The sequence below is a fragment of the Phaethon lepturus genome, unplaced genomic scaffold (assembly GCF_000687285.1).
Source record: "Phaethon lepturus isolate BGI_N335 unplaced genomic scaffold, ASM68728v1 scaffold10966, whole genome shotgun sequence".
Lineage (NCBI taxonomy): Eukaryota > Metazoa > Chordata > Aves > Phaethontiformes > Phaethontidae > Phaethon > Phaethon lepturus.
In genome coordinates, this window is record NW_010545585.1 from 45,705 (window position 1) to 68,069 (window position 22,365).

Below are 22,365 nucleotides of genomic sequence, written 5' to 3' on the forward strand. Positions count from 1 at the left end.
GAATGGTCTTCACACCTTCTGAAACCCAAAGTAACTTTATCCTTACACCTTCAGGATTTTAACAAGTAGGCTGAAACAAGCAGAGCTTGAGCTCGGGAGCAAAAAAAGAGAAAGTTTAATGCAGTTGAGTGTGAGAAACAAGCACACCACACACTAAAATTCAGGTACTTGAAAGTGAGAAATTTGCTATCCATTCATTCAGGGGAAAATTCAATCCAGATGGTACATCAGGAGGATCCAGAAATACATAATTTCTGGAGGTTATCTGATTTTTTCTTATATATATTTTAAAATCAGAACTACTTGACTTCCTATTAGTGAACATACTCATGTGTACCTGGAATTCAATTTTAAATGACAAATTTTCAGGATAATTTTGCAGCTTATTTATGTGCAATATTATACAGTATATTAGATTTCAGTGCAATAACAACGAAATTTGGCTTGTGGTTTTGTACTTAATTAGTCGTGCATTAAAGATGCAACTGCTCAGATCATACAGAAAAATGTATTTTCAAAACAGAGCATATCTCTTCAAGTTGAGTTAAAATATAATACTTTTAAGACACTTCATGAATAACGTTCATTTATACAATGGATACTTTAAGTCTATCCACAAACCAGAACTGAGGCTTGAAGATTTCCATAAAATTAAAGCATCACATACTGGCTACATTTTGAAATAACAATCAAACTGTCGTCGCCCCGTCCCCCTCCTCCAAATGAAAATCTTTTCGGGACCTTAAAAATAAGGCCATAGTATAGAAGACTCAATCAGGAATTGCCCTTTTCCAAAATGGCACCATCTTTTATTCTTCCCAGGGAAGAAAAATACCGAACTCATGGAATAATGCTGTCCTTGAGGGTGACAGCAAGGGAGGAAAGCAATGTGTCCTCAAACATTCACATAATTTAATCTGGAACTGCAAATACTATTAAGCACCAATCATAACAGTACAGTTACTGCTTCATGGCACTCCAAAGAGGAGATAAAACTGCTTAGTTGTTAATTTCTAATGATGTAAACACATTTGGATTTTAATGTTATGTATCTGAAACTCCTGCATTATTAGCTCTAGGGTTACAAGATATTAACTTACTATCTTTAATAATTTTACACTTGAATTAAAAGGCATGTTTAAATATTACTTTCTTCTAAAGTCTTTTTGTTGGAAATATATGTTCATACGATGGCAGAAGTGAATCACCTAGTAAAACAGCCATGCATTCCTTAGCTTTACTGCAGTGTAAGTATGTGCACGTTTTCATGTATAATTTTCAAAAACTGGCTGAATTTACCTCCTCTGGTATTGTAATTTCATTCCGCAAAAGCCACATTAAACAATTACAGTTCTTGTAATTAACCAGTAGTCTAATGTACAGTTTTCTTATCCCAATGCATTAACAGCTGCTCAAAAAATGTAGTAATTAATGGTTTAATTTATTTTTGGCAAACCTGCAACTCAACAAATAGTTTTGTATCTGCTGCAAATTAGGACTCTTTCCAAAGAGGGAGCAGGCAGAATCCTTGCACATCTTTGTCTCTTCAGAAGATCAAATAAAGAGCAGCTGTAATGCTATTTGTCACATCTATGTAAAAAAGTACCATGATCCGTATCATCAGATGAAAATGAACAAGTACTGTACAAATAGGGGTTTCCCTTCCAAACTGTGAGAGACAGAAAGTCGTATTTCTAACCAGTGCAATAATACACTTTTGAAAAGCTCTCACCAGGTCTGCTGTCATTTTTCTCTTAGGAGCCTTCTTTAAATACTAATTCACAGAGAATATTGTCAGTCATAAAAAGTGAAAATACTTGACAGTCATCCTCTTGTACCAACACAAGGCACATATTTAACCTGGACTGAGAACAACTAGGGACAGGAGGAAAAGAGACAGCTGCAGAAAACATGGGGAAGTTATGACTAGTGTTCTGGGTTTTAATTGACATCACCATTTAGTAGCATCTGACATATTTCCTTTACGTAACCCTTCTTGTACTACTTCCAGAGTCTGCTTTCCTGAATGTCTCCTCCACATGTGTAAGGACTCATGTTTCAGTCTGTGCTGCTCACCATGGCAGGAGAGACTTCAAAGACTTCTTGCCAGCTCAGAATAGAGCAGCGACAGGTGATCATTGGACAACTGGCACACGGTCCTCCTTTCACATTTAGTAATGGCTGAGTAGGTAGCTCCTGCTGATTTTTAAAGAAATATCAAGGTATTAACTCCGTCTCAGGCTATGGTCTACCTTGCAGCCACCAGAAGTGGGTAACTACTTCATACTAAGCTGCTGCTACATTGATTAGATTCTTAACACAGCATCAGTTAGCTAGTTGAAACCTACCTCGTATAATTCTACTCCACCTTGAAATCACTTTTATGAGTATTACTTAGCCTTCTTTCAAGACAGGACTGAACAGCATAAGAATTACAAATAGCTTTTTTTTTTTCTTTTAAAGATCTCTGAGGGAGCACTTGAGTGTGGAAAGCCAACATGGAATTATCAAGATATGACCAAAAATACTGGTAAGCGGCAGAAGTTCTGGCACTGTTTGCAGTTTCTCAATTTATGCATGTGTCAAGTTCTACTTACAGTACAATGAGAAAAAATAAGTATGCAGCTAAAATAATTAACCATATTTAACAGAAGCACACCGTAAAAGAAATATGACACAAGACCATTATGTAAAGGAAATAATTATACAAGTTTAACTTACTCAGTAGCCTGCTGTTTTCGCAATCTGCAATTCTGTTGTTTCTGGATTACAGCATAAATTAACTAGTCATGGCATCAACTGTATGACCAAAGGCAAAATATTAAGTCGTTTATGTACTCTGGTTATTCTGTCAAATGAGGATAAAGGTACTTCCTAACTTCACAGGGTATTGTGAGGATAAACACGTTAAATATTAAAAGACAGGCAGACAACTGTGTGATGGAGGTCGCCATATATTTAATAATATAATCACAGGTTCAAAATCATGTTATAGCAGCTCAGCAAGTATCACTTACCAGTGTCTCCATAGATGACCAAATGAATCAATTAGCCCTGAGGAATCTTCTTTAGGTAAAACTCATTTTTATAAAATTTTACAAAGGTGACTTAAGAAAATGTGTTTTACCTCATGACGGGAGCAAGCAAACAATGAGTGCATGATCAGCTATGGCAGTTCAGCTGCCAAGCAGCAACTTGTTAACTCGCCATAACTCAATCATGTCCAATTGTTTGCCCACAGCCTTGGGCTACAGACAGACATTTGGTCTGCTAACAACTGCGCCAGATGAAGACATTACTATCCCAAGCTATTTGTTATCACACATCTGCTGGAGATTATCATCTCCACAGCTCTGCCGGAGGAAGAAATCATGTGAGCGCTCCCTAACATGGTTTGTACAAAACCAGCCAATTTAATTTAAATAGGTGAGTTGAGCTAACCAGGCTGGTTTTGCCCAAAGCATATTAAAAAATGCAGACAAAAAACTTCTTTACTGGCAAAAGAGTAGAGGATGAGAACAAGCAGCTGGAAGAGTTAACTCCTTCAAACAGCATAGCTGGATTGGGGAAGGGACTGTTCACGTCCTAATGCAGAGAGATAACGTACACAGAGAACATTTTCAAGGCAATACAGGAGAAAAACGCAGCTTCTAAACCAGTATTATTTAGTACTGTTTATATAATTTAAATAATTAATGGGAAAGCTACATATTTGTAGATTAAAGCTTCTCTGTAAAGCTAGCATAGATAGATATATATTTGTGTTGAATACAGAAGATCACATGTTGAACTGTATCAGCATGATATAACCTATGCAGGTTCCAAGTTTTTTGGTGTAGGACTGTCCCTCTCCTTAACATTTGGTTCACCAGTAGCCATATCAACAGTTCTCACCAACCTAATCAGCAAAAGTTCACATTAGTTTATCTAGGATTGGCTCATTAATTTTGACAGAAGAAACCTAATACAAGTAACCCAGTACAGTAAAGCTCACCCAGAAAGTATCAGTATTACTCCACCATGAAGACACAGCTGTAAGACCACTGCCACGCTTAGAGCTCCACACCTTTCTGATGTATTTACAGAGTAAATTATTCCACAAGTCACTGATCTAATGTAATATGGGTATTTACATATTGTCTACATGCTGAGACAAGAACTGTGTTCAGTCATCCAAAAGGGGTAAGAAAAGTCAAGACAAGCATAGAAAAAAATGTGTGTGTATATACATAGCTCATATACATATAAAAAAACAGAACAAAGGTCTTCCAGAACAAAAAAGCAAACAAAAAAGATAGTCCCACAACAAGAAATAGAGTTGTGTGAAAACTATACAAAGGAAAACCCAGAGAAATTCAGTCCTGCAATAAAAGCAGATGAAACTGTATTCTGGACAAGTACAATGACTTTACAGAATTTCCAATACTTACGCACTCCTACTGTTCTATCACTGCATTTAGCAACAAAGAGTAAGACAACATAAAGTCACAGCCATTACTTTTTGTATGCCTTTTAAGGGGGTTACGCATTGAATTACCTTGATGTGTCAACTGTAATAGTTTAACACATGCAAGAACTAATCTAGAGCCAATCTTCGAAAGCTTCAGAATTTCAGGTGTGAGTAAACACTTGCATTCAACAGAAGATTTAATTGCATAAGCATGTAGTACACCAAAATAATGAAAGGTTTACTACAATGTTAATTCTGTACCTTAACTTTGTGACATTTGATTGCTATCATTGTAGTTTAGTTTAGTTTTTAAAGTATTTGGGCACATGCAAAAACCTAAATGAGAGATTTCTTTTTTTAAGATTTTATACACAGTAATGAAGATGAACATTTTCAACTAAGATAACATTCACCATTTTATTAACTCTGTGACCAGTATTTGCTACTAAAACAGTAATTTCTATAGCTACTTTGTTAAGCAGAAACATTTTCCTTCTCTGTATTTTCTGAGGAAACTAAAATTAACCCTTTTGGTAGGAGTGATAATTTAAAATTAAGTCATAACAAAATCAGTCTTCAATATTAACTACAGAAATCTGACACGTCACTGCGCACCATGAATTTTGTTTGTAAGGAACAGACTACCAGCGGAATTGTCCTGAATTGAATGAGGATAGATACTATGAACATATGAAGAGATGAACTGTGTATTTGTCATTGGGTTGTTCCTATATATCTGAAATTCAGCCTCTATTTGGTTGCAACAGCTTTTGATAAAAAACAAAATATTAGTTTATCGTAAGTGTTCTCACTTAAACTATAGGAATAAAGTAGTCACCAGACATGCTACTGGCCTGAGAGAAAAAATGTTTGCACATTGTGAAAATTAAATTCTTTTCAGCAGCTAAACTGTAGCAAGAATGTTAAAATTTGTTCAATATAAGTCTGGTAAATAAGATGTATATGACTTGATATTCTGAGACAGACGACGTTAAAAATGTAATTTTCATAGAAGTTTGAGAATTTCTCTTCAAGTCATTTTAAAGAACTGACAGTAAAGTTTCTGTGGTAGGCAGAGAAAACAGTGGTTTTCAGAAAAAACACAAAATAACTATTTTGAAATAACCTGGCTCCATCTGGAAGAAAAAACCTTTGAAATCAGAGGTGATGGTACCAGGAGATGTTAACAGGTGACCTTCCCGTTTTTGAGGGTATTACAGTATGATAGTATACTGTGGCTTTATGTATGACACAATGAAAGTTTATGTAAGTCTTACTTTAATAGTACAGCTATTTTACAGAAAATGCCAGTCTTCAGTCTTGGATTTGCCACCTATTGCTTCTACACAACCCTGCCAGATGTTTATTGGGAGAAGTTTATTAACGTACAACTGACTGGACATGAAGAGAGACTGAAGATCACTTCAGGTATTTAATGCCATTTAAAAAAAAATCTCTATTCTAACTGCTTGTGTAGGTAGCAATCGCTTCACAAGAGCTTCGCTGGTCAGAATAACAAACACGTAAGTTATCATGCTGAATTCCTCAGACACTGTTTTACATTGACTACAGCATCAAAAAATTTCCTAAAATGACTTCAAATATAATCTATTTCTTACTGCTTACTTTATATCCACTTCATACTCTCAGTTTTATGTAAGCAGCCTGATAGTAAGAGTGCATTTGTGGTGAAAATTCATATCTAAAGTGAACTTATTCTAAAACTCTGACGAAAAAATATGATTTAACAAGTGCACTCGCCAGAAAACTTATGCAGGCATTTTCAAATTTTTGGCTTAATATAGAAGGTTTAATAGACAAAGATAGCCGCGATTTCTGAAGATGAATGACCAACACTTGCATAACCAATGTTTTAGAACATGTAACCAGAAGTTGTATACAATAAAATTCATATAATACGCATATTTTTGAAAGAAGTATTGGTCTCCCCTTCCATGTATTCAAAGCAAGTATTTAACAATATTAAAAACTTATTTCAGGATGACAAGTGCCTGAAAGACCACTGTCTCACTCAAAACCATAGTATTACATGATTATATAAATGTATTATAAATTTTTGAAAAAAGTAATTTGATAGCACATTATCATCTTCACATAAAAATTGTGTAAGGATTGTGCATAACAAGTGAAACATTTCTGTAGTTTCTCATTAAAAAAACACAAGAATTAAAATAATTATTTGGCAGAATAGATTCAGCAGGTAACGTACATAAACCCTCTAGCAACAGACTCCTAGACCAGTGCTCATCAGTTCAGTGTTGATTTTTTTTGTCTTTTGAGGGGGAGGAAAGAAGCTGGAGGATAGAAATAGATTTGTTTTTAATAAGTCTTCACAATGAAATTTTTATTGTCAAAACATGTTATAAGAACAATTTCAGTGTTACAGTATTTGAGTTATCATCTTGATTTCAAAAGCATGTATGCATAATGGTAATTTTATACATTTTCAGCACTTAACTTACATGCCAAAAGCACAAACCTTACTTTGGCATCCATTTAATTCCAATGTTTACTAAAGGGATTAAGTTTAGTAAGTGTAGTTGGATGTGGTCACCAATAAAGTCTAGTACCCACATTTTAGGCAAAGATCATGCCATATAGAAGAAATTCTTGAAAGTAAATCACAAAAAAACAGAAGATCTCTGAACATATCCCAAAAGAATGGTGTCATTTCTTATACGAAAATTTGAGGGTTACAATAAACAGTATTAATGACAGCTGCAGCATTAACTTACCTGCTAGCTGTTTTTACAGAGCTGTTCTTCTTGTGTCCCCTCTCTGATCGGTTGTCTCGCAAGAGTTGAAGCTATTTAAAAATAAAATATTCAGAGCTGTCTCACAAGCAATGCCTTCATTTGCTTTTTAGAAATGTTATCCTGACAATGCCGTTCTTTCCTATCTTGAGTAATCTTTCAATAGTTTTCACCCAAGACTCTAAAAGAGATGGACACCTTACAGAATTTTACAATAGCTAGTATTTCAAGATCTACCCACCAGTTTAAAAATCCTAAATAATTGAAAATGTAAAAATCAAAGCATTCACAAAGCATATTAGAGCACCACACATTTAACAATTTCACAATTAACTTCTCTGTAAAATTGTACAATTTTCACAATTTCAATTTTCAAAATTGTATAACAAAAAGTGTTGGAGATCACATAAATTACAAAGAGCTATTCAGGTTGGCACTTGTATCTAAGCAGTTATGAAACAGTTTTAAAGTCTTCTAAGCCCCAGGGGCTTTTGTAATTTGAAAGTTGCAGAATCAACAAAACCACAGTATTAAAGCTTCCCGTAATAGTGGGAATAATGGGAATAGTAGGAATAATGAAGGATTCGTTTAACTGAAATGGTGACTCAGCTTCTGGAACAAGCTCTGATTTACTCTATTTTTAGATAAATAAAGCAAGACTTTTTATTCAGACTATCTCTAATACTCAGAAGTCTTATTTCCAGCATTATGATATTTGTCAGGATGAGCAAAATGGCAGAAACAGTAAGAAAAGACTGTTAAGAGTGTTACACTAAATAAATTAAAACAACGCAGTATAAAACATACAAATGTTTCTTGAAACTGATCATATACTGAAGAAAGTATAGAATAAAAGACTGTTTAGAAACAGACTACAGGTAAATGGATCTAATATTCACAGCAAACACATTTAAAAGTCCACTGGAAATTAGGAAATTATGAACTTTATGACTTGGCAAGCCACACCTTCATGTTGTACATCAGCATGCAATCCAAAAACACAACACCTATCTGACAAAATTACACTTGATTAATTTTTCCCCAACTCTCCATAGCTTGTTTGTTATTTAAGAAATGCTCCTTGTCATTTCAACTATCTAGTTCTCAGATGCAGTAAAAATAGTACAGTCTGGTTTTAAAATGCAAACTGAAGGATACATAAAGGTAAGGCACCTTTATTATAAAGTAATTTTTTAATTTTCTTATCGTCAACGAATCAGAGCACTTACAATTCCCATTTAAATGTAGCCACAGTTTTTTACCAGCATGACAGTCATACAATGTGTATCTATTTTATGATCAAGCTAATGAGAACAGTTTTACTGTTTTCAGTGTTCTCTGGTGGGTAAGTAAATTGTAGTTACAGCATGTACAAATACAGATCACCTGCCAGACTTTAAGTTTGGCTAGTGAATTACTTGTGTTCTAACATAATAACTTCAACTCCAGAAATTAATTAAAAGAGACAGTAGTAAACCCATGCAACCAATACTTCTACACTATGGGTCTTCAGAAATTTAGTGCGAATTTTATAGGCTGTCAAAATTGTCATAATTATATCGTACCACCATTCTCATTTCTTTTACTTGTCTGAAACAAATAACCTGTTATGTGCCAATGGTACCTACATTATTTGATAACATTAGCTTTACTTCACAATTCATTAGTAATCTGTTAAGAATACAGTGAACTTCAGATAAGTTCTGAAAACACAGCTCTTAAGAAATACAAAATAAACACATAAAATTTAAAATTAATTCAAATCTACCATTATCTGAGAAAAGATTAATTAATTTGTCATATATACCAGCTAAGCAGACATTTTTCACACTCTATGCTGAATGAATACCACCAGTATGTATGTTGTAGGTTAATGTATTTCTCATCATGGAAATTTCTGTACTGTTTTAAGGTTAGACTCTTTTAACAGTACATCTTCAGTTAACTACTCTGTTATGTGATACTGTTATGTGATAAAATCAATATATTAAAATCGCATTAAAAAATTAAAAATCACTCAAACTCATTCTAATCTAGCAAATTTGACTACGTCTAGCATCAACATTTCAGGAACAGAATAAAGATTAACCCAAGAGAATTTTTTATAATGATTAATTAAGATGAAGCATGCTTATATTTAATATACTCTTTTTAATGTGTTTCTTCTACTAGGAAATGCATTACAAAATAAGGAGAGTTAAATGCAAATCACATAAAGCTGTCTGTTCAGATGTTAAATGTCAATCAGCTTACTCTAACATGTTAGAAGTTTACAATTTACAATTAAAACTGTATTATGTTTTATCCACTCTGGCAGTTTTGAGCAAGTAATAAAACTTTTAGAGATTCAGCTTTCTCTGGAGTTCAAAAGAAGGGGAAGGGGACAGGAAAGTATACACTGATTTAAACTTACTGGAGCTACAAGTGTTGATGATGCACCATCCTAAGATGAACTCTCCAAAGAGTCTATAGATCTTATTTCCTTATGAAGTTTCAAATGTATTTAAATTTGTAAATGTACTAGCGAACTGGCATGGATCTTATGAAATCAGCTGTGTTATATCCATTTTTACCAACTTAAAACATTTACTATAGAACTTCAGTCTTAAATTTCAATGATTGCTGATATATTCAGCTACTTTTACTGAATAGTTGAAGTTAACTATACATTTACGAAATGAAACCAGACTATTTTCACCTTATAAAGTTCTTGGACAGTATGTTCTGTTTAGACCGTACTACTATCCATAAAGAAAGGTATTCCTCCATGTCTGAAGACAAGCTAAAGAAGTAAGTGCTATGTTGCTAATCAAATACTAACATGTCTTCATGTTCCCTCAACCACATCTCTAGGCTTGGACCTCCTAGCGACTACATTGTAGGGGCTCAACAAACAAACTAGTGAGATATTTTAACCAACATCTGCACCACGACAGAGATTTAACAGTTCCTTTTTTACTGCTGTGGTCATTTTGAACAATGAAATGCAGAAAAATGGAACTGAAGATGTTCCTTTAGAAGCCTATCCACTCTTGTCACTGTTCTGTATTTCTTGATTTTGAGAGTCAAATGTTTTGCTTTCCAGGATTTTGAGAAACGCAACATTTGGAGATATTACAATTAACAAAATAATTAAAAAAAAATATCGGACTTTTCATTTAACCTGTTAAAACTCAAAAGATACTTAACTGAAGTGACTAATTAAAGATTTTTAATTAAGGGACTTTTTGAAATGCACTGCTGTTAATATGTTTCCTTACAAGGAAATATACCTGCTTTGTTTATAATTTCTTAAAATATTAGCCCACTGCCTCTGGAGTAGAGGTAGTTAAATTCCTTTATACATCTCAAGTAAACTGTTCTTGATCAAAGCAGTTCTTACCTGGCTATGTTCCTTCCTAGCCCCAGGGCTAAACCAGTGGCTGTGGGAGAATAAGAAAAGACAGGTTTAACAATATAACTAACAAAGCACATGCTGTCATATGACCAGTCTGTGCGTGCTTTTGGGTATTTTATTGTCTGCCAGGAAAATACAGCCTTTGGCTATGCTTTATTTTAATGGGATATTTTTATTGAACTCTCTAAGTCTGTAACAGTTTTGAAAGAACGCATCACAAATTTCACTTCTGAGTAGCTATTGGCTTTATACATAATTATATTTTGTCAAACAAACTAAAATAATACATAAATGATAGTATTTTAATATACTATAATGCATGTACTATAAATAAAAGTAATTCCGTATTTAGTACTGAAGTGTTACTTATTAACGATTATAGCTGAAAAGATTTTTAAGTACTGTGGAATACCTGGGAGTTGTTAATGTATTATTCCACAAACTGAGGTCTGAGTTTGAATCTAAAGAGAAATTCAAAGCCTGTAAATTCAGTGGCTTCATATCTCCATACAATTGCACAATTTTGACTATTGGTAGGCTTATTCCAGAGGCGAAAATTTGGACTAAGATGTCCAAATTGACATGCAGGGACAAGAACTCATGATGTGACTTTTCCCTCAAGAGCAGTAGAAAGTATATTAATACTGGTCTGCATACACACTGGGATCACATAAAACTGAATTAACACCTAAATGTAGCTGTAGTAAGCATCATGCAAACCTGGGGCAAATCTCAACAATTGCAAAATGAAAAGGAGAAGGAAAAAACAATTAAAACATGGGGAATCTGAAATTACATATAGTACCTATATATTACTCATGTAAGCAAGCAATAGGGTTTTGGGCAAAGGATAAAATAATTCCACCCATTATAATATTGCACAAAAAGAACATCACATTATCTGTTATTCTGCTTGTAAATTCCTCTGGAAGTGTAACCATAGATTATAAGCTTAACCTAGTCACACTTTTTCTGAAGGAGTTAAACTCAATAAAGTTTACTTGCATTTTTTCCCCACAGCAGATTCCATAGAATTGTCTGGTCTAAATTACTCTTTTTTTTTTTTTTTTTTCCAGTCACAAGTCTGAAATTTTTGTGGCTTTTTGTCACTTTGTGAGTTTGCTGATGAGCAGTTAACCCTCTCATTCTTGTATACAAGACCAGCTGTCACCAATATATGCATATCACTAACTCCTTTTTCTACTTTTAATGTGGTTAAGAAAAAGAAGTTGGAAAAGGCAAAAGAATGACAGTAATAAAGATAAAAGTATACTTTGATAAGAATAGTAGACATTTTGGACACGAAATGTCCATCGACCGCACTGAATAGTTCAAAATCTGAGGAAAACAGAGAGATTTCATGCACACACAGCTTTGATGTTGGCAGTGGATGAAAAGGAAAACCATCACATCTGTGAGTGACCCAACAAATAAGGTCACAAATACCCAGAAGCTGATGAAGATAAGAAATATAATGGGTTAGGTCTAAATTCCACATAGATGAGCGTCTTGTCTCTAACCACTGTCAACAGCAAATGCTCAAGAAGGAGCAGCAAACTGGGGTACCCTCCTCCACAAACTCTACTGGTTTGTGGCAAATCAGTGGATTACAGGCTAAATTATCAATAAAATGTATTTCTATTGAGAAAATATAACAAAGTAATTTGAATGCGTCTCATATTTAGACATTAAAAAACCTCTTCATAAAGAATAAGATGTCTTGTAATAAGAATGTGATATTCACATCACAGCACTTTTTACAATTTTGTCCATTCACTTAATTACAGTATTAGTTGTTTGTTTGTTTTAATAATATAAACAAAAGTAAATCCCATAAAGTATCAGTTGAGTTACTTTAGGGTAGAAATAACTTACAAAATCAGAATCTCTTTAGTTAACATGCACATCAGCAAGTTCAACAGTTGGTACTGAGGATCTGATGTTTGTAGTACATGTGCTTTTGCAAGTTTTGTTTTAAACTATGGATGCTAGATCTAGAAGCAGTTAGACCGTATAAATGTATCCCCAAATATATTATTTCCTAATCATGTGTGCCTGTGTTTTAGATTTCTGATTTGGAAAAACTACAGGAAAATTTAATCATCTTATTGTAACTATTCAAGAGATATAACAGAGAAATAATGCTGCTAATGGCAGCTGAACAGAGTAAGAGTTTACAGTAATGGCACATGGGAGTAACTAAACGAACTGAATGACATTCCCTATTTACATGTGCCCAAATAATTAATTCAGTGTCTTTTTGTGGAATTTATAACCTTCTTCCTCACATGATACATCATGATTAAGGCTCAAACATGTGATGCTTGTTTATTTTCATATATTCAAGCTTGGCATTTCTGAATTTTCCTTTGGACAAAAATAAAGCAGGTCTTTTTAAACAACTCGTACTTGGTATCTAGCCTTAAAAAGTGTTTTGTTTTAGGAAAGCATATACCTAGCAAGTTAATAAAAACGCATTTACGAAGCACTGAACTTCACGTTTCGTTAAGAAATGTAAAATGAATTACACAGGATTATAAATATTATAATTAAAGATCATTATGTAACTAAGATAAGGTTCTCTCATCACGTTTGTACAGTTGTAAAATGTGGCTTTGGGACAGAGGTACTACTGTTAAGCTAACAATAATAAAAAGTTATAACTCCCATCACTGATACTCACTCATGGTGAAGAGAATCCTGGGACAAGTGAACCGTTTTCCTACTACCACCTGGTCCTGGAGTTATCTAATGGAAGAAAGTAGGAAAAAAGCCTTTGACTAACGGGGCAGCATACACACACGGTGATTGTTTATTAAGAAAACATATCACAAATTCTAAATACAAAATAGAGACAGTACAGTAGATACAGTGAACGGAATTAGCAATATCTGCAATTTTTAAGTAAAGTCTGAGTGCAGAAAGTGCTATACAAGATTAACCAAAATCCTTTATGTTTATTTCTGACTGGAAGTCAGATGTCAGATATTTACATGTCAGGAATTTAAGTTACTTTTGAAAGGTCCATGAAGCACTTTATCTCCAAAAAATGAGACACAGATGTTTTGAAAATCATATTCAACACACTATCCTTATTTATAGATAATACAGCAATAAATTTAATAAAACACACTCCCAGCCTTTGTATCCCAACATAAAGCTTTTGAAATTCAAGTTGACATGGGATAGAAAGCAAAGGTACAATCATTTTTACCATGCTGTACTGCAGTCCTTGTCTAGTGTTTTATATATACTGAAACCAAAACCACATAATATTCTCAACTTAAGAATGCATGATAGTACATGCAGACTTCTGCAGATAATGACATTCTGGTATTGTTCAGGAATGCAAACAGCTTTGTTTTTATTTTTAGAATCTGATTAATTTGTCTGTATGTGTAGATACGTATAAACAGAAGAGACCACCTGATAAAACTCATGCTTGAAGAACCAGAGTAGAATGCAAACTATTCCTGTTGGAAAGAATTGAGGAACAAATTTTCAGTTCCTTGGAGATAGTTTTATAATCAGTAGATGACCAGAGGTGGGAATGAAGTCAGGTGTTCTGCCAGTTTTGAAAGGAGACCACAAAAACTCGATGATTTACATTGATACAATAATACATTTAATGTGGCTCAGGCTTGCCAAAAGTACATAAGCAGAAGATTCACAGACAAAAGCAGCCTACTCTTTATTAAAAGAACAATGCACTCAGCTTTTAAATATCCCTATTCATCTAGTCTCATGTGGGAGAAAAGCCAGGACAGTCAGAGCTCCAAGTGTGGAAAACTTTCAAAGAACACTCGCTGAATAATTTGAAAGCTCCAAAGTATTTTCCCAAAATCTCTTTCTTTGACATGAAGAATGACATCGCTCGGGGCCAAATTGAGAAACCCTAAGGAGTCATCACTTTTCTGGCTGGTGGTGAATGAAAAGAGTTGGTAATACCTTACGGCAGAAAAATCTATGCAAACATACAAATCCCCAGTAGAGGAAATCATGGCAGCTACATGGAGGAATAGCACCTACTGCTTTACCTGCATTTGGAATTTACTGTTCTACTAGACTTACTGAGGCCTTACATAGCCACATGATAATAATAAAATAGTGACCAAATATTACTTTAGCAATGTCGTAATTCACTTAATAGTAAGAGCAAATGTCAATTCACAAAGACAGACCCAGAAATATGAACAAGTATTTTAATATGTAATTTCCAAATTTTAAGATTAATAACTAAACTGTTACCTTAACACTATAGGTAAACATGTAGCTCAGCTCTCGAGAGTTACATCCTGCATTAATCTCAAAATGAGGTTTTCATGCTATTCCAGTGGGTATCCCTGGAATATAGTAATCCATTTTCTACACTGTGGCTATAAGAAAAGCCGACTGTGCCTATGTCATGCTTTGTTAGAGGTTCATGATCACATTATCTCATGGTGGACCTGACACTTTTATTCAGTTTACAGTATGTTCTGTGTACAGGCAACTTATTTCCTTTGCCAGGGCTGCTGACAACCTTTTCCACACTATATTAATCTTGTTTACAGACTTTATCTTGGTACAAATATCAGAAAACTGAACTTTTTATCTCAGGGAGAAAATAAACAACATGTTGACAGAAGCAAAAGCTATTTTCTGGACTAAAATTGGTTGTTTACCTGCAGCCATACTTATGGAAACAAGTTTAAGTTTCAAGCTTACTCAAAATACATAATCTGAAATTTAATAAGCATGGAAATTTCAAGAAAAATCACTTGATAAATTGCCAGTTTTAAAATAATATATAAACCACAGAAGTATGTTTTTCCACTAATTTATTTGAGAATATGAACTTCCTTGGAATACAGTTACAACTGATCACAAAGTACACTGCTGAGGTTTCTCTTGCAGGCCCTAGATAGCTTCAGTTACCAGGCAGCCACAGAATATTTATAAAACTAAACTCATAAATGTATACATATAGATCTTTATATGAAACTGAATGCTGGTTATTGTAAGATTCAGAATATGTTAACACAAATGAATTCATATTTGAAGAAACTGTTATCTAGCATGTACAAAACCAAACCAAAACCTATTGCTCATCTTTATCTGCTAATTCACTATTATAAAAATGTACTGCAAAGTTCTGCTGAATCTCCACAGAAGAGAACGCCAATTGCTCCAGAAAGTGGAAGCAGATTGCAGGACAGTAAAATCAAAACAAATACTCTCTCAGCTGTTCAGATTCTTTACTAATTAAAAAAAAAAGCATAGCTATCTGGAATTGGTTTAGGTGATGAAGTCCCAGTGCACAAGAAGAAATCTGGGGTTAAAATAAGTACTAGCTTTCTCTTGGGACACTAAGAACAAGCAATTTTGAAAGTTTGCACAGGTAAGATTTTTTTAATTGAATGCATGTGAGTGCATACATGTGTATCAGGGAATCAGAATTACTGTGATGGGAGTGTTTAGAAGACTCACAGATCAGGCCTGTTTTAAATTTTAAACTAACTTCATTCATTAACCACCACCTTCTTGGTACTGGTCAATTCTTATGCGCTATTAAACATTCTCCTTATATACAGAAGAGTGTTACACTTGTATGCTAAATTAGCTGTGAGTACACAGTATCACAGAGCTGATGCTGTATAGTTAGCACTGAAGGCTACGGTCCTTCTTAGCCACAGGGGTCAAGGTGATCAGGACCGAGACATCTGAGAAAAGACACTGGAACTGAAGTGGACTTGTCTTCCTTCTCATCAAACTCTCCTTGCTTATGTCCGATCTCTTTATCTTGAGGTTCCCTCTGAAAAAGTGAGGGAGGGAGTGCCTTCTCTTTTTCTTGTAACAAACACCAAGGGCAAGTTAAATGCAACCTGAAAAAGCATATTTTGCTAATGTCCAACAAGTGCTGTAGACTGCTTTTGCCACATGCTTTACAGAAAAAAAACGCAGCAGATTTTTTTCTAGTAGTATAGTAATACTTTTTCAAATCTTTTGATGGATAAACTTTTGGAAAAAAATACCATGGCATGTTTTAAACTTCATACACAATATGAACAGAAATCTAGCCTCAGAAGTTCCTTCCTATGAGACATTAAATGCCTAGGAAATGCCCAATAACCTCTTTCAAGCTTTTTAGGAGTATATTTAATAGCCTGTGTTTCTAGAAGTTGCACTACCTTATAACTACACTCATACTGGAACTTAGGTAACTGTAACCACTATAAAAAGGGGAAGTATTTCTAACTATTTCCTCTAATCAAGAATAGAAGCCTTTAAAAACTTACTAGATGTAGCAAATGACTAGGAATGATGTCCTAGAGGATGAGAAATGATATTAACCTTCAAAAAGTACAGAAGAAATATCATGGGACTTCACAGAGTCACACTGTGTTGCAATCTGTACCATGGCTTAGTTGAATAAAGCAGCAAAAAAAGTAGGAGTGTAAAGGGAAACCTTTGAGCCTCCTTGTTTTTCACCTTCCTCCTGTGCAAAGTCTCTCCAGCAACACATTGCACAAGAGATACTGTAATCTACAGTTGATATAACTCTTTCAATATGAATAAAGTTTTGGGTCGTCTTTGGAACTCTTAATTTCTCCTGGCTACAAGTCCTTTGACCATTGCTGGAATAAGACAAGGTGGTGGCTGCATACTGTTTACAGTGTCCCTGAAACAGAGGTAACTCCATCTCACAGGCAAAGCACTCCTGTTTTGCAAAGATTGCTTTGCCTGAGAAATTATGACCTACACTGATGGACACAGTAAAATGAAAAAGTATTCAAGACTAAGGGGTTTAGCCTCAAAATACACAACACTGTATACTGCTGCCCCAGAGATTACATATGGCAAACTTCAGAAGTGATATATGGAAAGATGGTGGGATTAAACAGAAAAAGGACAAGAAAGAGAGGATTTCACTCTGCAGAAATAATGTTGAGCACAGCAATTCAGCTGGAAGTGACCTACAATGACCATGTAGTCCAACTGCCTGACAACTTCAGGGCTGATCAAAAGTTACAGCATGTTATTAAGGGTATTGTCCAAATGCCTCTTAAACACCGACAGGCCTGGGGTATCGACCACCTCTCTAGGAAGCCTTTTCCAGCGTTTGACCACCCCTCTTGGTGAAGAAATGCTTCCTAATGTCCAGCCTAAATCTCCCCCGGCACAGCTTTGAACCATTCCCATGCGTCCTATCACTGGATACCCAGGAGAAGAGATCACCACCGTCCCCTCCTCAGAAAGCTCTAGAGAGCAAGGAGATCACCCCTCAGCCTCGTATTTCTCCAAACCAGACAAAGCCAGAGTCCGTAGCTGCTCATCCTAGGACATGCCTTCCAGGCCTCTCACCAGCTTTGCTCCCCTCCTCCAGACACACGCAAGGACCTCCACATCCTTCTTAAACTGTGGGGCCCAGACCTGCACACAGGGCTCAAGGGGAGGCCACATATATTACCCCACAGCGCTGAATGCAGTGGGGTCATCGCCTCTTTTGCCCAGCTGGTCATGCCACTGAGTGACAGGGAACAATGTCTACAGTACAGCCACAGGTTGCTTGAACACTACTGTTCAACTTTATATGAATAAGGTAAGAGGTGTCCAAGACTGCAGTCTAGATAAAACATTATTTAAAGGAAAAGAATCAGTTTAGTGGATCAATTTACACATCTTTTAATAAAACAAATATTATAGTGCTACTTTAATTTACATGTGCTGTAGTTTAAAGAAAAGGTACTACCAAGTGCCAACAAAAAATACAGTAAGTTAACACAAAACAAAAATACGTTACATCATGACTTAACAATTCTGTTTACTTCTCATTTGAAGTCCATTTTAATGTTCAGTTACTGAATAGCCCATGGGAAATCATTAATTATTTTTGAAGACACCTATAATAAAGAGCTCCCAAGTACGGTTGTGTTCCATACACAGCATTTTCTTAATATTTAAAATAAACTACCTTAAAATGCATACTCGACCATATCTCTTCTCCCTTATTTCTTCCCATGCTATCACACAACCAAACAAGCATGTACACTTCCTCTTTATAACTTATGTTTAGTTTAGGAAATACATTTTTGAAAAAATACAGACCATGTCCTATTCATAACTGTACCTCAAATATGTTTTCCATTACAGCAAAAATAAATTTCTTGAGAGTTAAGTAATTTTTAAATACTGAAAGTGGTATTTTTGTATTTTAAATTGGATTTTATGCCAAATACTCCACAGTATGTGCAGTGAAAAGACATTACTGAGCTTGGTTTTTTACAGGATGTTATTTCCTTTCTATGATTTGGTAGACTTGGCAGTGTTAGGCTTATGGTTGGACTTGATGACCTTGCAGCTCTTTTCCAATCTAAATGATTCTATGATGTGTTTAAAGAAAACACATAAATAATTATGGAAGTATTTGAATGCTTATCTTAGCCATCACGGTGTGTCACATAGTATGCAAACCCAATAAAATTTCAGCAAAATCTTGCTGAAATCTAGTTCCAGAAGTGACCTAACCACTTTTCTAAATGAAAGAATAGGTCCCCTTTTCCACTCTAAAATTAACTGCTATGATCAACTACAGATTAGCACATGTAAAAATTAATTGTATTAACCAAGTCTTTTAAATTCCAGAAGAAGAAAATATACGTTTTTCTGTGTTCACATATTTACAGTATCTTTCACTAAAAATACTATATTGATTAATACAATTTGAAAAGTTCAGTAGCAAATCCAATTCTCTCAGGCAGAAGTTTTGGCAAAACAAGTTGTTGTCCAAACCAAAATGCAACTAAAATAAAATCCCGCACAAAAGGATTTTACAGTGGAAATTACAGCATCAGAATGGCACTTCCATAATTCACAGACCTGTAATTGCTAATTTATAGGAAATTAAATCAAACTATATCAAGGGAAGAAATAGAGAAAATCTACTCCCTACATTTTATTGTGCTGATTAAGAGCAATTTCTTATTATTTTCAGCATCAATTTATTATCACTCATTTTATACCCCTTCTTCACTAGAAGCATCGGAAAGCACCTACAATAAACAAAACACTGGATTTAAAATACGTCTTTTAAAAAGATACAAATTCTTTGACTTGGAGCAATATAGAAATCTAAGAAAAGAAAAACAGCATTCAGAGTACACATTGCTGAACCACTGCCATAACCCTAGCTTGACATCACCAGACCGTTTTTATTCCCTCTATAAGCACATTCTTGCTGAAGGGCCCAAACTGACCATTCCAGAGAAGCATCTCTTTAATGTACAGATTACCTTTAAGTGATGCTCAAACTCTACAAAGCCTTCATGAAGATCTGGTTCACTGGCAGAATAGTTCTATGCCAGTTTCTTGCTACTCTAGTTATAATTTTTAAAAATTGACCTCTTAGTATCATACTGTTGCAAAAACCCCAATGGATTATTGCCGTTCTTCTTGCAAAATACATGCAAGCCATAAGGAAGGAGAAAAACCTCAAGAAAAATAGGTCAAAAGACGTGGACTTTAATCCTAAAGCAAGCACACACCTCCCTGTACATGTTTTCTCGTTTTCTCTTAATAAAGGAAGTAAGAGACCTACGTGCTGTAGATAGAATGAGAATCAGTAGGTTTCTTGAGTTAAAAAATGTCCCAGCTCCCCAGTCTCTCTAGTGATTTCACACACTGTTAAAGAGTTTTCTCTACATTTCTTTTCACACAACTCATCAAAATACCTCTATCTCTTCATATACAGTTTTCAACTGAATGATTAACAGATGGAAAAGAAAAGCTATGGTACAGGAGATTAAAAAAAGAAAAGTCCACTATTGAAAAGTCCTTCAGAGAAAGATGGAAAATTTAAATCTCCTGTATAAAAGCAAAACAGAGAATTTCTTTGTACGTCTTTGGTATTAACAGTTTTTCTCTGCTGCTTTTAAGATAAAACCTGAATTTGAAGTTAAATAATTATAAATTTAAAACAAAAAAAGACTTTTGAAAAGAGACTGGCCTGGGTGTAAGGTTTTTTCTTTGTATGTTTTAAATGGTAACACCAGCAGAAAATACCAGACCATTTTTTGTCCTAAATGTTTGTCAAAGGGTCAACCTTTTATATCCTATAGAATAGGCAACAGAGTAAGTTTAATGATGCATTGTAATGATATACATTAGTGCATGCATGCTGCCTTTAGGTGTGTGATATGGTAACACTGGAAGAGCTGTTAAAGCAGAGAAAATAAGTAGTAGTGTATAGTGTAAAAAAATTATTTCGTCTACGGAGAAAGCATCAGGTAAAGTGAAAAGTGTGAGCATCCTATCTGCAAGGAAGTCAGTAGGAGAGTTTCTTTTGAGATTCCTAGTATTCAATATGAAATAGTACTATGTGTCACCACCGCTCCAACAGCAGCTCACAGCACTGCAAAGAATGGACTGATTTATAAGTCTCAGGAAGAAACTATAAACCAGAAATTACTGTTTTTAAATTAAACCAACTCCTTGCTGAAAGGCAAATGTAAGATCCTCAGGACTGCAGAAACACACCACACAGCACCACTATTTCAATTTTTTATATTAGCAAAGGGAAAATCTTCAGGGCAGCTGTCATGAATTGTATTAGATATGGCAACAAAACAATGGCCAAAATTTTGCTACTTCATTACTCTGTAAATTTTATTTAAATGAAACCAAATTTCCCTGACTATAAAGAACCACTAATTAAATGCTGCAGTAATATGCTGCGTATAAAAAATAAAATCTTTGTTATGATATTTTAGCTGTCTGTTTATATATATATAAAACCTATTCTAGGGTGAAATCTTAGGTTCACTAAGTCAACGGGATTTTGACTTCAGTAGTGCTGGGACTGTATTCTTATTAGTTAAGAATGATCTAAAATGCTGAAATAATGTTTTTACTTGTAAAATTGTCATCCATAAGTGAAGTTACCCACACGATGATATAGACAGGAGGAAGGCGCAGAGCAGCGATTAGGATACTAGCCTTGACCTGGGAGATGCAGGTTCAATTCCTTGCTCTGCTGCAGGCTTGCTGTTTTGACCTTTAGTAAGTTGTTTTCTGCAGCTCAGTTCCTCATTTGGGAAAACCAAGAAAAACGTACTAACAAGACCCTCCTCCACTCCCCCAAGTAATCTGTGATAGTTTTCATTACAGTACTCTAATATAATGACAGTAAAGATTGTACCAACAACAAAGACTGTAATCAAAGCATTTGCTTTAAGACCGCTTGAAGTATACTACTGAAGGAAATTTTTATTCCTACTGCCACGGGACTTATTACAGGAAAAAGAAAAACGTCAACGTTAAATACATTTACATATGTAAGCAGAATTACTCATAACAGAACTCTTTGCAGGTGCAAGTCATACTATGACAGTTCATGGCAGCGTGGATTAAAAAACCCATGCACACAACAAAACCCCATTTTCAAATCACTGCCCGGCTTCAGCAGCAAGCTATGAGTGGCCTCTACTGGCTGACCAAAGGCTACAGGAGTCACTAAGCTTTTGCTATGAGTTACAACTGTGGTTATCAAGTGTGTGAAGAAATCGTAATAAAAAGAATATGCTTGTCAGTGCTAGATAATTCACGCTGTGGCTAAAAATATAAGGCAAACACGAGATGAGTGATACAACAGATAGTAGGGAAAAAAATATGTTTAACACTGGCACTCCTAAGGTTTGTCAAAATATATTCTGTAAACATACACATGCAAAAGTCCATTTTCCAAAAGCTGATCATGGAATTCAGCA

At 34.8% G+C, this 22,365-nt stretch overlaps 1 protein-coding gene across 2 annotated transcripts in view; it reads right to left on the reverse strand.

Annotated features, from left to right (window-relative positions):
- The window catches only part of GPATCH2 (G patch domain containing 2), a 113,156-nt gene that overhangs the window by 21,457 nt on the left and 69,334 nt on the right, over positions 1-22,365 (reverse strand). For both annotated transcript variants that reach the window (XM_010289007.1, XM_010289006.1), the window contains exons 5-7: positions 13,305-13,369; positions 10,607-10,646; positions 7,207-7,277 (exon numbers count right to left, since the gene is read on the reverse strand). In XM_010289007.1, the coding sequence (XP_010287309.1) occupies positions 7,207-7,277; positions 10,607-10,646; positions 13,305-13,369 (176 nt within the window). The remainder of the gene's footprint in view (positions 1-7,206; positions 7,278-10,606; positions 10,647-13,304; positions 13,370-22,365) is intronic.